This window comes from Lynx rufus, unplaced genomic scaffold, assembly GCF_022079265.1.
Source record: "Lynx rufus isolate CCGP_SWC_20201006 ecotype Redwood Valley unplaced genomic scaffold, mLynRuf1.p SCAF_1, whole genome shotgun sequence".
Lineage (NCBI taxonomy): Eukaryota > Metazoa > Chordata > Mammalia > Carnivora > Felidae > Lynx > Lynx rufus.
Genome location: NW_025814823.1, coordinates 173,021,935 through 173,036,414, shown reverse-complemented (window position 1 = coordinate 173,036,414; position 14,480 = coordinate 173,021,935). Strand labels below are relative to the sequence as shown.

General features: G+C 52.2%; 1 protein-coding gene across 9 annotated transcripts in view; it reads right to left on the bottom strand.

Moving 5' to 3' along the window:
* The window catches only part of FAM193B (family with sequence similarity 193 member B), a 31,794-nt gene that overhangs the window by 426 nt on the left and 16,888 nt on the right, over positions 1 to 14,480 (bottom strand). For 6 of the 9 annotated variants that reach the window (XM_047090311.1, XM_047090357.1, XM_047090342.1 and 3 more), the window contains 6 exons: positions 13,791 to 14,178; positions 11,546 to 11,747; positions 10,387 to 10,626; positions 3,239 to 4,259; positions 3,006 to 3,081; positions 2,027 to 2,124 (listed from right to left, as the gene is read on the bottom strand). In XM_047090311.1, the coding sequence (XP_046946267.1) occupies positions 2,028 to 2,124; positions 3,006 to 3,081; positions 3,239 to 4,259; positions 10,387 to 10,626; positions 11,546 to 11,747; positions 13,791 to 14,178 (2,024 nt within the window). In that variant the 3' untranslated portion in view covers position 2,027. The remainder of the gene's footprint in view (positions 1 to 2,026; positions 2,125 to 3,005; positions 3,082 to 3,238; positions 4,260 to 10,386; positions 10,627 to 11,545; positions 11,748 to 13,790; positions 14,179 to 14,480) is intronic. The other 3 variants (XM_047090319.1, XM_047090333.1, XM_047090326.1) reach the window with 3 other exon arrangements.

Below are 14,480 nucleotides of genomic sequence, written 5' to 3'. Positions count from 1 at the left end.
TGACTTAGCCTCCCCATGTTGGCTCTGGGTTTCCATGGGTCCCCATCGGTAGGAACAACTGCCTGCTATTTTTACTCCCTGGGCTGAAAATATTGAATAGACTTCCTTGATTACCTCCAGCAGAGGATGAAAGTTAAGACCCTGCCAGGGGACAGCTCCCCTGTCACACCTCTTTCCAAGTCAGGGTAGGGTAAGAGCCCAGCCTCTGGTCTTTGCTCTCCTACTGACAGGAAGGGGAGAGGCGGCATATGCATCCTGACTCCTGCCTCAGGCTCTGGGTACACAGCCCAGGCTAGGTCCTGAATCTGTGCCAGCACTGCTTTCTCATGCACTCTCAGGGCTCCCACTCTGAGGAGGGTGGAAAAAGCAGTGGAGAGCCCTTATGGTGGGAGTGGGACAGGAAGGGAATATCTCCAGTCTTGGGAAAGAAATCAACCAAAGAGGGAGTCCTTGAGAGAAGACGGCCGGATGAGGTTTCCTGGCTGACAAGGGCATTGGGCTGTGGGAGAAGATGTGCCCCTTTTACTCTAAGAGGCAAAAGATGAAAGTGCCTGTGGTCCCTGTCACTCCTGGATCCTGTGGAGGTAGAAAAAAAGAGGCAGGAGGGCACCCTGGTCCTGGCAGAAGCTCCTGAGGGTGTGGACATTTCAGTTTGGCCAAAGACCAGGGAACCTAGCCCTTTCAGAGAGAGGGGCTAAGGTGAGTCTAAAGACAGTCCTGACTCCGGGCAGCCTGAGGTGCCATAGGGAGCCGAGCCCCAAAGACTGCCCTAGCTTCAGGCTCTCTGGGCTGTTCCTGGGGAGCTGAGGCCAGCATCAAGGGTGGGGAATCCTGACCCCAAAAATGACAAAGGGACTCGGCTGAGGGTCCAGGAAGTCTGCTGTCCTGGCCCAGAGAGGCGTGTTCCTGGCACTGAAAAGAGAAGTACAGGTGAGGACACCCTCCCAGGGGTCCCTGAGTTCAGCCTACCTGCCTCAGTTTCCTGTTGCCTTAAGGGCAAGATGTGTGATTGCCAGCCAGAAAAGGCCCGATCCCAGGGACAGAGCATGGAGTTAAGACAGGGCACTGCACAGCCATTAGGCTGCAAACCCAGCACCAAGGCCTGTCTGCTAGCCAGCCTTCTCTCCTACACTATGGTTCTCAGCCCTTCTTGGTCTTCTGTTTGCAGTCCAGAACATCATCTGATATGTTAGTATTGCAGGGGCACCTGGGTGGCTTAGTCGGTTGAGCATTCGACTTCAGCTCAGGTCATGATCTTGTAGTTCGTGAGTTCAAGCCCCTATCAGGCTTGCTGCTGTCAGTGCAGAGCCTGCTTCAGATCCTCTATCTTCCTCCCTCTGCCCTTCCTCACTCTCTTTCTCTCAAAAATAAATAAAACATTAAAAAAATATATATGTCAGTATTTCAGACAAAGGACCAGTGTAGGTGGCTCGGAGAGGAGGCCAGAGCCCAGCTCAGGGCCAGATCTCTTCTTCAGGAGGCAGCCCAGCTATCATTTCTTCATGGAGCTTGTCATATTTGTGGAGAGTGCTCACCAACTCCTCCATGCCTAAATGACCTCTCCAAGGTCTTGGTCTACCTCATCTGCCTTCTCACTGGTCCTTTGGGGCTGGCCCCTTCCTGTATGGTTTTAGCTGGGAAGCATCCTGGTAGCCTACCAGGCCAGGCAAATGAGATTCAACCCTGAGACTAATAATGTCAGCGGTGGGGGCAGTCCTCTGGGGACTAAGGCTGCCTGAGAGGCAGATGGTAAGGGAAGCAGGGGCCTGGCAGAGATAGTCCAAGGATGGCAGTGCAGGAAGGACCCTTCAGGAGCACAGGCAAGAGGGAACACAGGAGGGTCTGGCCCAGGATATCTTCAGAGAGTGTAACTTGTGGTGCTGTTGCCGTGGAGGTACAGGGGCCAGGGCTGGCAAGCTGCTAGGCTAACTCCATGTGCCCCAGAGCATGAAATGGTCTGGCGGGGGCACAGAAGTGACAGAACTTGGGGAGAGGGAGTACGTGCAACACTTAGGGGTCTCCATACCTCACTGAACTGTGCTGGGAGTGGTTTTCTTGAGGCTGAAGTTGGTCCAGTTCACAGCAACTTTCTGACGAGTTTGCTTTGCAGAATCCAAACAGAACCTATTGGTTTTGAGAGACACCAAAAAAGCACAATTAGAGGTTCTCACTGCTAGACCCCCTTTCTAGACCTGTGTGTCCTGGTCAATAAAGGAACCAAGTCAGCTCTGTACAAGTCCTTTGGTTCCAGGGTATTGGGATCTAGCAGGTTATGTGAGCTCTGCTGGCTTTCTGGACAGAGTGCCCACAAGCCAAGGGAACAATGTGTTAAGAGACCAACACTGCCTCAGGATACAGCGTTGCTCCTCACACTGTATTTTTACTGCAGCTACACTGGGTTGCCTTCTGTTCCCCTAGGTACTGCATGTTGCTTTCAGCTTCATACGTCTATACCTACTAGCTCCACTGTCACGAAGGCCCTGTTTTACCTTGCCCACTTCTTCTTATTTCTCAGGTCTCAGCTTGGTTGCCACTTCTACTAGGAAGGCTGCCCTGGCCTCGCCTACGTTTCAGCTTCGCCTGTCGCCCCACTTCTAGCTGCCTCCCCCACAGCCCCATACCCTTACTCTTCCAACAGCACTCAACATTGTTTATGGCTCTCTCTCCCCACCTAAGCTGTGTTTGATTTGCCTCTACCCTAGAGCTCAGCCCAGGCAGAGCAGAGAAAGTGCAAATGAATAAACAAAGTGAATAAAGCTGGAGAAAGCCCTGGTTCTTGGGGCCTGACATGCCTCCTTCTCCCTGTCCCTTATACTTTTCCAGATGCCCTGTCCTGCCATGTGGCTACCTGGGTTCCAGGAGATATACTGGTGGGAGAGAGCTTGGAGAGGCTCTCCCTCTGAGGGAGTCGGGCTGAGGGAGAGCCTGAGTGTGGGTGGGCGAGAAGGCATCCCCACGAGGGAGAGCCTGAGTGTGGGTGGGCGAGAAGGCATCCCCACACCTACCTCTTGAAGTACTCCACCTCCCGGTCAGTCTCATCCATCTCCACCCCATCCATGTCCTTGGGCAGGAACACATCGTCTAGGAAGACACAGCCAGGAGGGCTTAGTGCCCACGGCCAGGCCTCTGGGGTCATGCTCTTAGGGCAGCACTGCCCACACGCAAGGATTACCCTCCACCCTCTGGCCTGGCTGGGGTGGGGGTGGGGGGTCAGCCACTCAATTCCTGGTGCACTCACCCAAGGAGGCGGCTGTCTTCTCCTGCTTGTTGCGGCTCCGGCGGCTGCGACCCTTGCCCTGTGGCAAGCTCTGTGGCCTTGCTGGGCCTGGGGGCTGCACAGACTCCTGCTCCAGAGGCCGTGCTTTGGCCTCACCTGGCCAGTTTCGCCAGGAGCTGCCCTTCTCGTCAGCTTTGGGGCCGGCAGCCCAGCCTGGTCCTGGCTGACTCCCCCGGCTCCCTTCTCCAGCCTCAGCACAGCTGCCCACTTTGGGAGGCTCTGTGGCCTTGCCTGGCTGCTTGGTGCTGGGGATCTGGCCCTTGGCATTGGGAACCTCGAGGCTGGCAGGGGACCGTGGGGCTGGGCTTGCCTCGATCTTCTTGGCCTGACTGCCCTGTCTCTTGCCCTTCCGCGGCTTCCCAGCTGAGACCACAGGCTCGGGCAGCTCCTGCTTGCAACTGGGAACCTCCTTTGGGCCTGGCTCCTCAGGGCTAGGGTTGCCTGGCTTGGGTGTCTTGACCCAGATCACCCGGGACAAGTTGGGCACGGCGTTGAGTCTCCTCACTAGCCCATTCTCAGGGATGATACCAGGAGGGGGCCCCCTCACCTCTGTCCATGGTGGGTGGGAGCCTCTCATTTCTGTCCATGGTGGGGCTGGCTCACCTGGAACTCGTAACGTGTGGTTCTGAGAGGAGCCCAAAGTCAAAGGGGACAGGTCAAGATTAATGTCAGGCCGTTGCTCTGAGGAACCATTGAGGTTTGAGGGGGATAGGCTCTGGGGCTCTGGCTCAGCAGCACCCTCCTTAGAGAATCCATTGCTGTCCATGTTGAGCTCACATACACTGAAGCTGGCACGGATAGAGTCCTTGACAGTGTTCTTGATCTCTTGCAGACGGCTGCTCAGGAAGCTATTTACTCGATCCAGCTCCTGGTCAGGCCACTCCAAGAGCCTCTCTCTCGCAGGCCTTGGCTCCCGGCTTCCAGAAACACTACGATTCACCTGCTTTAGAGCTTCTGCTGCCAAGTGGGCCTTCTCCTTTTCCTGCCAACATAAGACGCAATTTCAGCGGAGGCCAGGCAGCTACCAGGCACAGTGTGACACCTGACACATCAGCCTGGGGCCCGCCTTTGCGGCTAACTGGCTAGAGGCAGGGTGTTGCCATCCTGGCCTGCTCACCCACCCTGTGGGAGGATGAAATGCAATCAGACAGGTGCATGTCCTGGGGATGGAGACAGACCCACAAAGGATAGGGTTTTTATAGCTTGTTCATCCAGAGCCCTGGTGTCATAGGGCCTACGGACACTAGGACTCAAAGGGATAGGAATGCAGCTAATTGTACCTTGCCTTCCAGGCTTGAGCTTAAGCAGTTCAATCACTTGCTGAGTCTCCGTGGACTCATCTGCAAAAGGGGGGAACAATAATTCTGGAGTGAAGACAAAACTGGGGATGCATGTGAGGCAGATGGCTGCTACAGAAGCATTCTCTCCAATTCTGCTGGTGGTAGGGGAAAAAAACTGTGGTATCATGGGGGGGGGGAAGGGCTTTAAGAAGATGGGCTGTGAGACCACCATGGTAGGTCAGACTGCTCTGGATGGCAGGAATGTGTGTACGGGCACTATGGAAGAGGGCGAAGTTCCCATACGAAGGCCACTCACCACTCAGCTGCCTCCAGTAATCAAGGCCATGCCTGAAATGTGCCTGATGGCATACAGTGGCAGCTACATGGGGCCCCACAACAAGATGTAAAAGCAGCCCCTCTACCTATGTGAGAACTTGGGGGCTGGACTGTTAGTCAGTGTCAACAGATCTCGTTCTGGAGAGTAAAAATGAGAGTCTTTGGGCTCTGAGTCACCCCATTCCTTTGCTCAACCTCAAGTGACCAGCAGGCCAACAGGCCTTTAGAGGGAGATGGGAGACAGATGTCAAAAGCCCACGGGAAGGAGGTGACGGTGGTGCTGGGCCAGGGGCTAGATGACTTCCACATTTCACGTTATTTCTAGCTGATGTGGGAATGGAGGGGAGAAACAGGAAAACGAAACTGGGGAGAGAAAAGACGGCTTGCGACCACTTCAGAGTCAACTTAAAGAGGGTGACTCTGTGCCCCAGCAAGCATCCATCTGTTTTAAATATGGCTCTGCAACTGACTAGCGCCACAACTGTGGGACCTTGGACAAATCACTTACTCTCTCTGAATCTTATTGTCCCCCTTTGTAAATTCGGTAGAAAAACTACCTACCTATTCCTCATGGTGTTGCTAGGAGGACATCTGAGGGGGCATGTGTCCCTTTCCCTGGGTGCTGACAAGGCTGTGCCTTGGCACCATGGTGCTCATGTGAGGAAGCAGCTCAGTCTGGAGCAGTGTTTCCAGCCATGTGCCCTGAAGTTTAAGGCCATGAGGATGGACAAAGGAATGGAAGGCCTTTCAAATCACTCCTCCCCTGCACCAGCCAACTTTTTCTGTTAGGAATGGAAGTTCTATGGAGGATTTCAAATCTGAAAACGAGTTAGAGGGAGCGATGTGGGACCACGTACGGCTTGGTAGTGAGAGGAGGACAGAGCACAGAACACTAACTTTCTGTTACATGCCATGAGCCTGACCCTTCCCGCATGTCATCTCGCTTCACCCTCACAATGGCCCCTGGCAAACATTATCCTCAATTTGCAGACGAGGACATGTGACTTTGGAACGAATAAGGAACTGGCCCAAGGTTACATAGCTAGAAAGTGGCAGAGTTGGGACAGCACATCCAGGTGTGATCTGCAGTTCCTATGGCTTTCAATCCTGTTTGACAATCACTTCTTGACCATCAACTAGGAGGCACTGGGCTGGGCTCTGGGCAATTTAACTATGCATGAGAACTCTGCTGAGGGAGGCAGACATGCAAACAGGCTGTTTAATGCTGAGTAACAGGGAAGAAAGTACTATCGATACTCTGGGAACCCAGACCAGGCCATCAGAGGTGCTTCCCACAGAGGAGGCAGTATCTCCCTGGGCACTGGAGGGTGACTGGGATCGTCCTGGACAGAGACTAGCACTTTCTAGGCAGGAGGAGGAGCAAGTGCAAAGACTGGGAAATGGGCACACACAATCTTTAGGGAATGCAAACATTCACAGGGAGAGCTGGAGCCCCAATTTCTTTTAGGAGAGTGGTAGGGAGTGGTGGGCAGGAAGGCCAGAGGGGAGAGACTGAGAAAGAAAGCTGGCAAGCTAAGCAAGGACTGGATCCTGAAGAGCCCTGCAGGCCATGCTCAAGTCTGGGTTTGATCCCAAGGGCAATGTTCGGCCACTGAAGGCTTTTTAAGTAGTAGTAGTAGTACAGTGGAGAGAGAAGTAGATGGTCTGAGCTATTTGGGAGGCAGTGTGGCTGGGATTTGGTGGCAGGTGGGGAGAGAATGAGAGGAGTTACAAGAACAACACTGACAACCACTGGTGCTGCTGCAGCAGCTTCCCTGACCACACGTTTTGTCGAACCTTTCTGTGCATCACTCCATTTCATTCTCGCAACCATCTGAGTTAGGTTCTACTGTTATTCTCATTTTGTGGATGAAGAAACTGAGGCTTAGAGATGAAGTGATTTGCCCAAGGTCATCCAGCAAGTGTGGCAGAGCCAGGTTCCAAACTGAGGTCCGATTCCAAGGCCCGCTGCTCTCAATCACCATGATGTGTTCCTCCCAGAATGGCATCCTGGGTTCTGGTTCAGGCAACTGGGTAGATGGTGGTGGTGCCATTAACTAGACAGACAACGAAGAAGTAAAAGCAGGCCTCTTTGGAGAAAGATAACAAGCTCAGTTTTGGATGTGCTCAGTTTGAGTACTGGTATGACATTTGTGAGGAGGTGCCCAGTAGCAGCAGATATCAGTGTGAAGGGCAGGGAGGAAACAGGTGGACATAACGAACCAGGAACGACACTATCTAGATGGCTTCTCTTTCTCAGAAAGATATCCTTTAGGGGGAGGGTCAGAGAGAGGAAGAGGAGTCCACAAAGGAGACAGAAGAGAGATCAGAGAAGGTGAGAAATCTGGAGAACACGGCATTCCCATTGTCCTTTCCCTGTCCCCGCCTGGCTGAAGACAGGGCCGAAGAAAGCAGTATTTGAAAAGGACAACCAATACAAAATGTGAGATGCTGCCTAGCTGACAAAGAAGGTGGGCCAGGAGAGTGTGATTTGGCAACAAAGTTGTCTTGTCACTGGTGGCTTGGGGGTGGGGTGGGGGATAGTTTGTGAAGACAGTGCAAAGACAGTGAATGCAGATAACATTTTTCAAGAAATTTGCCAGGAAAGAGAAAGAGGTGAAGTGGGTGAGAGAGAGAGAGAGAGAGAGACACAGAGACAGAGACGGGGGGGGGGGAGGGAGAGGGAGGGAGGGAGGCTGTACCCTCAAGGCACAATTTGCTTTCAAAAGAGAGAGTACTGGGCATAGTGAAACACTGGGAGACAGCCCAGAGGAGAGACCAAAGCCAGAGCAGGAAGCTGAGGTTAGACTGAGGAGGCAGGAAAGGACTGTAAGGCCTTAGGCAGGAGAAGGGGTAAACTCTTCCCTCATGACAACAAGTCTGCAGGTGGAGTGGTAAGATGCTGAGAGAGTGCCTGTCTGCTGGCTTTTTTCCCTTGCTGAAACAGGAAGTGAGGTCATCTAACAAAAAAGAAAGGCTGGGTGGGGAAAGCCTGGAGGTTTGAGAAGAATCTGGAGGTCTGACAAAGAAGCTGTGGTAGACAGAAATGATGAAGAGCGTAGATCAGGGAGCTATGCCTGTTGGGCAATGTGAGGGCTCAAGCAAGCAGGAGACCAAGGGGCTTTGGTGCCACAGACAGATCTGATCTAGAGCTTTCCTTGAATTACAAAAGGGGAGAGGCAGGTAGGGGTCAAACCCAGGGCTGCAATTTTTCTGAGTGGGTGTAATGTAAGGGCAACAGGGCAAGGAATTGAGAGTATTGGTAAGACAGTGAGTCAATGATGATCAGGGGATCTCTATGGCCTGGGTAGTGGAGGAAGGGGCAGGTGACAGCCTTTAACGGACGAATAGGAGTGGCTGAAAGGTTGCAGATGACAGAGCCAGGGTCAGTTTCAAAGGAGTAGGGGTTAGTACATGAGGGACAGACAGTCATGGGTCTGCAAATGATATAAGGGAGCAGAAAGACACTTAGCTTTATTGGTCTCCCGAGGTGGGAGAGAATGAGCAGTCTCCACTGGACGGCTCCCAGGGGAAGCTGTGTTTGTGATGGACAGCCAGACTGTGGTTAAGTCTGAGGGAGAGGAAGGACACTGGAGAGGAGGCTGATGTATAAACAGATAATGACCATGACTCCCTATCACATGACCTTGCAACTGCTTGGTGCTATGTTGTATTCTGGCCTCTAGACTGGGCTGGGCAGACAGTAGCTGTGCAGCAAGTTTCTGAATGAGTGAATAGAGGGTGATAAATGGCAGCTAAGGGAGACATGCAAGGTAGAGTGGCAGTACAGTAGCAGGAGTTACCTGAAGTCTGAGCTTGGAAGGAAGTTGTTGGAAGGAAAAGGAGGGGAGAAAAGAGACTGTTACTGGCGTTACCAGCAAAGGGGTAGGGATGCATGAGCACAGATTTACGGAAAGCACGCAGGCCTATGAACTTCAAGGTGTGCTCGCTGGGACCTAACTGGAAACCACTGCCTTAAGCGGCTAGGGAAGGCTAAAGAGACTGCTGTTGCCCACTAGACACTTCTGGCCAGGCAACACTGGATGGGAGAAAGAAAGTGCTGACCATTTTCTGAAGGCAGCGGTGGAACCTCTTGGCTCACCACTTCAGGCTGCAGGGAAAGGGTCCTGGTTTGTCCTTTGGGCTGGAAAAAGATGTAGAACTGCTGCTTTCCAGAGCACCAGGGCCGTTTGACCACCCAGGACCTGGAGCAAGCTGGTTGTCAAACCCAACTCTTCGGCTGCTGGGCTCCCGAGTGTGGCACTGTGCAGACACAGCTGGGGGTGGGCAGGTGAAGAGGTAATGAGGCAGCAGGGGATGGGCCGTCAAGCCCTGGGGCTCGCCTGGGAGCAGGGCTGCCCAGAAATAGCTCACTGGGTTCTCTCCTCAGCCCTCTGAGGAGCTCACCCAGCCCATGGCTGGGTCCTTCCCATGGCTTCAATTACACCTCCAAGCTGGAAACTCCCAGTCCCACACCTCCATCTCCACTTGGAGGTGGCGATTCTCCTGAGAATCTCCAAGTCAACGTGCCCCAACTGAATTTCCTGTCTTCTGCCAATCTCATCCTCGTTCAGTGAATGGAGGGCACACCATCCTGTCAGTCATCCAAGCAAACACCCGGGAGAAATCCTGACTCCTTCATCTCTGTTCTACAATCAGATTACCAAAGCTGGTCATGTCTGCTTCCCTTGCTCTAGCCCCAGCATCATTCAGCTCTCCCCTGGCCCTTGATATTCCTTCCTGGAGTGTCAACCCTCCAGGCTACCTTCCATATTGCCACACAGTCACAGTGGAATAAAGATCTGACCTAGCGCATCCTTTGATAAAAGTCCTGCAGGGACTCCCCTCAGCTATAGGATCAAGTCAAAGCTCTTTAGCAGGGCCTATGAGGCCCTTTCTCACCTCTACTAGCTGTCCTGCCTCTGCTCTATTTGAGCTCTGGTTACACCAAACTGCTGTGGATGTGCTATGCTTGCTGCCAGAACTCTCCTAAGGAATCTGAACTCACTCCCTACAACTCAGCTTTCAAGTCAGCCTCTTGGTAAGCCATTTCCAGCGTGCCCAGGCAAGATGGGGGGAGGGGGTTCCCTTATCCCAGTGCTTGACACATGCTAATGTGCTCGTCCAGTTTTGTGTCAGTCTCTCCACTGGACCGAGCTTCTCCAGGGAGAGAACTTAACTGCATCATGCTTTGGCTCCCAGTATTTGTAGAAGTGTTTGCTGAATGAATACATGACTGACTGACTGAAGCAATTCTTGTGCTTTGAGGAATCCAGCAGTTTCTGAGGCCAGGACTCGTCTTTTCTCCAATCATTGGCCCCAGGCTCCCTGACCCTTATGCCTCCCAAACTCATACAGACCTTCCCATAGCAGTGAGCTGTGCTAAGGCTTCTGGCAGCCAGCACTGTTTGTGCCCCTGAAGTCTTGGGGGATTGGGGCAAGGGATTCCTTAGGGAGGAGAGGTGGTACAGCTAGGCTCCCCCCCACACCCACCTTCTTTTTCAGCTTGTGCCGGGCCCGCTTGGCGGCCCTGGCGCTGTTGGGGACTTTGGGCTCCGTGCTGTTGATGAATTCCAGCAGCTCATCCACATCTCGGTGGTCCACGGCGGGCTCCCCAGGGATCCCGCCCAGGGTGCCCCCCTTCACGGGCAGCTCCTCTTTCCGCCTGGTCAGCCTCGAGCGGAGCTTCTCTCGGATCTCTGTATAATTCCGACTCGTCGGGGCAGCGGGTGGCTGGGGGAGGGGGAGGTGCTGACGTTACACACCCTGGGCCCGGGAAGCCCGGAGCACTCCCACCCGCTGGCACCGAACATGTGGTGAGAAGCGAGACAACTGTTCTTTCTACCACAGCCACAAAGGCCAAGTGGCTTCAGCCTCGGCCAGGCCCAGAGCTAAGGCAGCGGTGGGCGGAGGGAGTGGGAGGTATGCAACAGCATTGTGAGCCCACTGACTTGGGAGCCAGGAAAGCAGGTTTGAGCCCGGGCTTTGTCACTCGGAAGCTGTATGACCTTGGGCAGGTCACTTAGTCTTTGTGTGCCTCGATTTTGTCATCTTTGAAATGAGAATAATAACCCCTAGCTCAAAAGTGACTAACGATGTGATTACTTTCATTTCTTCTGTCCTCAACTGCTCTCCCCTAGCCGGCGGCCCTTTGCTCTGCACTTTCAGACTTCTGAACTGTTTTCGCTCTCTGTACAGACAGCACATACTCTGCCCTGAACCTTCTTCCTGGTGCCGCCTGTGCTTATGGCCTATCCCTCGCAGTCTCTCACACTTGGAGGACTGAGAGCCTTTGCTTCCACTCTGCCTTCATCACGTACAAGTGTTGTTCACTTCTCTGTGATTACACACATATACATACTCATCAGAAACATAGCTTTCTCTCTACCATTTCCTTTCCTTTTGCCTACGGAAAAAAAGTCAATCTTAAGGAGAAACCAGGAAAAGAGCAAAGGGAGCAAAGTGTTGAAAAATCCCTACCTCACAAATGTGCTGTAAGGGTTAAGTGAGTGGACACAGGCTGCGAGAACTCAGAAGGTTCCAGTGTGGTTATAATCCCCCTGAGCAAGGGGAACTCTGGGGAGAGTAGGGTGCTCCTTTGGCTCACCTTAACTGGCCCTCAGCCCTCTCTGGCCTGGGCAGGCTCACTCACCGCATTGTGGCCGAAGAACTCACAGTAGCAGCAGTCACAGAACTTTCCATCTCTCTGGTGAGTGGAGGATGAGGTGCAGGAGCTGCGCTCTGAGCTGCTGTCCTCTTCCTCACCCAGGCCCTCATCTGCCTCGCAGGGCTGGGGAAGCTGGCAGGCCAGGCCACTGTGTGTAAACTTGTGCCCTTTACACCCAGGGTCTCTGCTGATGGGGGAGAAAGATAAGCCCACAGATGAGGGAGGGCATGGAAGGAGCAGGCTGCAGCAGGAGCCCGGGGAAGCATTCTCACCATTGCCATCCCAACTACCCTTCATGTGCCTCATCCCACAAAGGCCGAAGCAGTCAGATTGTTATCAGTGCCTCTCACAAAAACAGGGCCATCACCCTGTGGGCTGTGAGCTGATGGCTCTCCTGAAGCATCCAAAGGAGGTCAACAGGGTCAATTTCCTTTTACCCTTTAGGTCCTTAGACCAAATCTGCACCAGTGGGTGGAGCTGTCTTAGCTGTGGGGCCTTAAATCTGGGAAAGTCAATGTGCCTTGTGGGCCAAGACTCTAAGAGCTACTGTACTGTTTGGGACACGTACTATATTTAGCATATTCTAAGCATCTCCCAGATCCTGCAAAATAGATGTTGCAGTGGAGGTAACTTGCAGTGGAGGTAACTAAGGGTCAGAGTGCTTAACTGCTTTGCCCAAGGAGAGGCTAGGGCTCAGCCTGTGCCTGCCTGTGTGCAAAGCTCATGCTCTCCCACTGTACTGCTCTGTCTCTGGACTTCAGGAAGCACTGGGGGCATCACGTAACATAGACTATTTTTCCAGGATAAGAAAAAGACACTGGCCCACAAAGTCCCAAAACTGGAGCCAGAAGAACAAGAGCCCTGGCCTGGCCATCAGAAGCTGGAATGCCCTAGGGCTGGAGACATGGGGTGAGGCTGGGATGGTGGGAGCCAGGAGAAAGGGCAGGGCAAGGAGCAGTGAGAAGGCTTGGCTCCCAGGGCAGTCTGTTGTGCAAGGGGTAGAAAAGGAGGGGCAGGAACCATTATCAGTGGTGCTCAGAGAAGCTTAATCCAAAATGACCATTCTTCACCTACACTAGCAAAATTAAAATAACCCATGCTCCTGAGAATATGAAGAAGCTAGCACCCTAATATTGGTGGTTACATAAATTTGGAGAGACTTTTGGAAAGCAATTTTTCAATATGTATTAGGAACCCTTCTCAAAAAAGACCTTCTGACATCTTTTAAACGGAGAACTTTTTTCATTCTGAGGGACCTTTTCCAAGGAGAAAACCCCAAAAGAGGGAAACAGCTTTAGGAAAAGACATCTTTAGAGACATTATTTACAATGTTAAAATACTGGAATGATTTAAATCATTAGCAACTAGAGAACAGGGAAGTGCACTATGGAGAATATTCTCCACCCTTCAGCTGAGACCCAGAAGACCACATAGGAACCACACAATGAATGCTATGTGAAAGAGGACAACAAAAAACTGTGAACTGTATAGATACCACCACCACTGTGTGGGTAAGACCTGTAGGGAAAACTGCTAAAAGTGGTGGCATTGGGGTGGTGGGATTTTAGAATGAGAACATTCAAATGCATAATAAACACAGCTCTGATTTCTAATACAAAAATACGTACCTTTCTCCTCCACAAAAAATTTTATCTTTCACATACATGTTAATATAAACTTCTTCAGTACTTAGAATTACTTTAGGGAATCCTTAAGGCCATAATTCCTGACTCAAACACAGATTTGGGTACAAGAATGTTTATTACAGCCTTGTTTTTAATGGTTAAAAACTAGAAATACCCAAATGTCCAGGAATAGGGGAATGATAAAATAATTTATGAATTATGCTACTGCTATGCAAGAAGACATTTTGAGACCACTGGAAACTTTTCTGAAGAATTTTAACTGGGGAAATGATCTATAATGTTAAAAAAAATAACTACACAAAAATATATAAACAGAGACCTAATTTATATACAGAGACATCAGGAAGAAAATATACCAGTGTTAAAGGTTTATCTTTAGGTTTTGAGGAAATTTTTTCTTCGTTAGACACCCTGAACTTTTCCAAGTTTTTAAAAGACAAGTTACTTCTTTTAGGGTTGTAAAAATGATACAAAAGACATAGAATCTATCATTCAATTTCTACCCCAAAGGTATGCTCTGTGAAGTCTCTCAGAACTCAAAGTCGAAGTTAGCAGGGAGTATACCCTTTGTGCCACTCACTTACCTGTGAGTGCTAGGGAGCTGCTGAGAGCTGGGAGGTGGGAGGAGAGGCCCGCTGCAGTGCCCGCCGCAGTGCCCACTACAGGGGTGGCTGCACCCTGAGAATGGTGGAGGCATCTTCAGGAGCGGCATGCTGGTGGAGGGCAGGTGGGGAGTCTGACATGCCCCTGGGGTGTGTGGGGCGGCAGCAGCGGCAACAGGGCATTCTGAAGCTTGGGCAGGGAAAGGCGCTGCCGGGGTAGCAGGTGGCAGGTGTGGATGGGGTGGTGAGCCAAAGGACCCGGGGTGAGATGGGATCGGCGACGCGGGCTGGGGGTGGTGGCCAGTGGGGCTGTTAGGTGGAGCAGTGAGGTCTGAGTGCCGGTGGTGCTCCGAGAGAGAGAAAACCTCACCTGTGGACGGATGGGGAAGAAAGGGGTCAGAGTGAGAGCCAAGACCCTGGGAAGGAAAGCCCAAGGGCTCACTGCTACAACATCCTGCTTACTATGACCAGAGGGAACCTGTCTGGGGATAGCCTCTCAGCACAGTGGACCCTGTGAGCTTTTGGGAAAGTCTAACAGTGCCTCGGACTGGAGAGTTTTTCCTTGCAGGCAGCAACTTGGGTAGACAGGCTCAAGGAGCCCAGACCTGAGAGAGAAGGCACCAGGAATGCCCGCCCCACAGAAGGTCCTAGTACCTCTGCTGTGGCACAAAC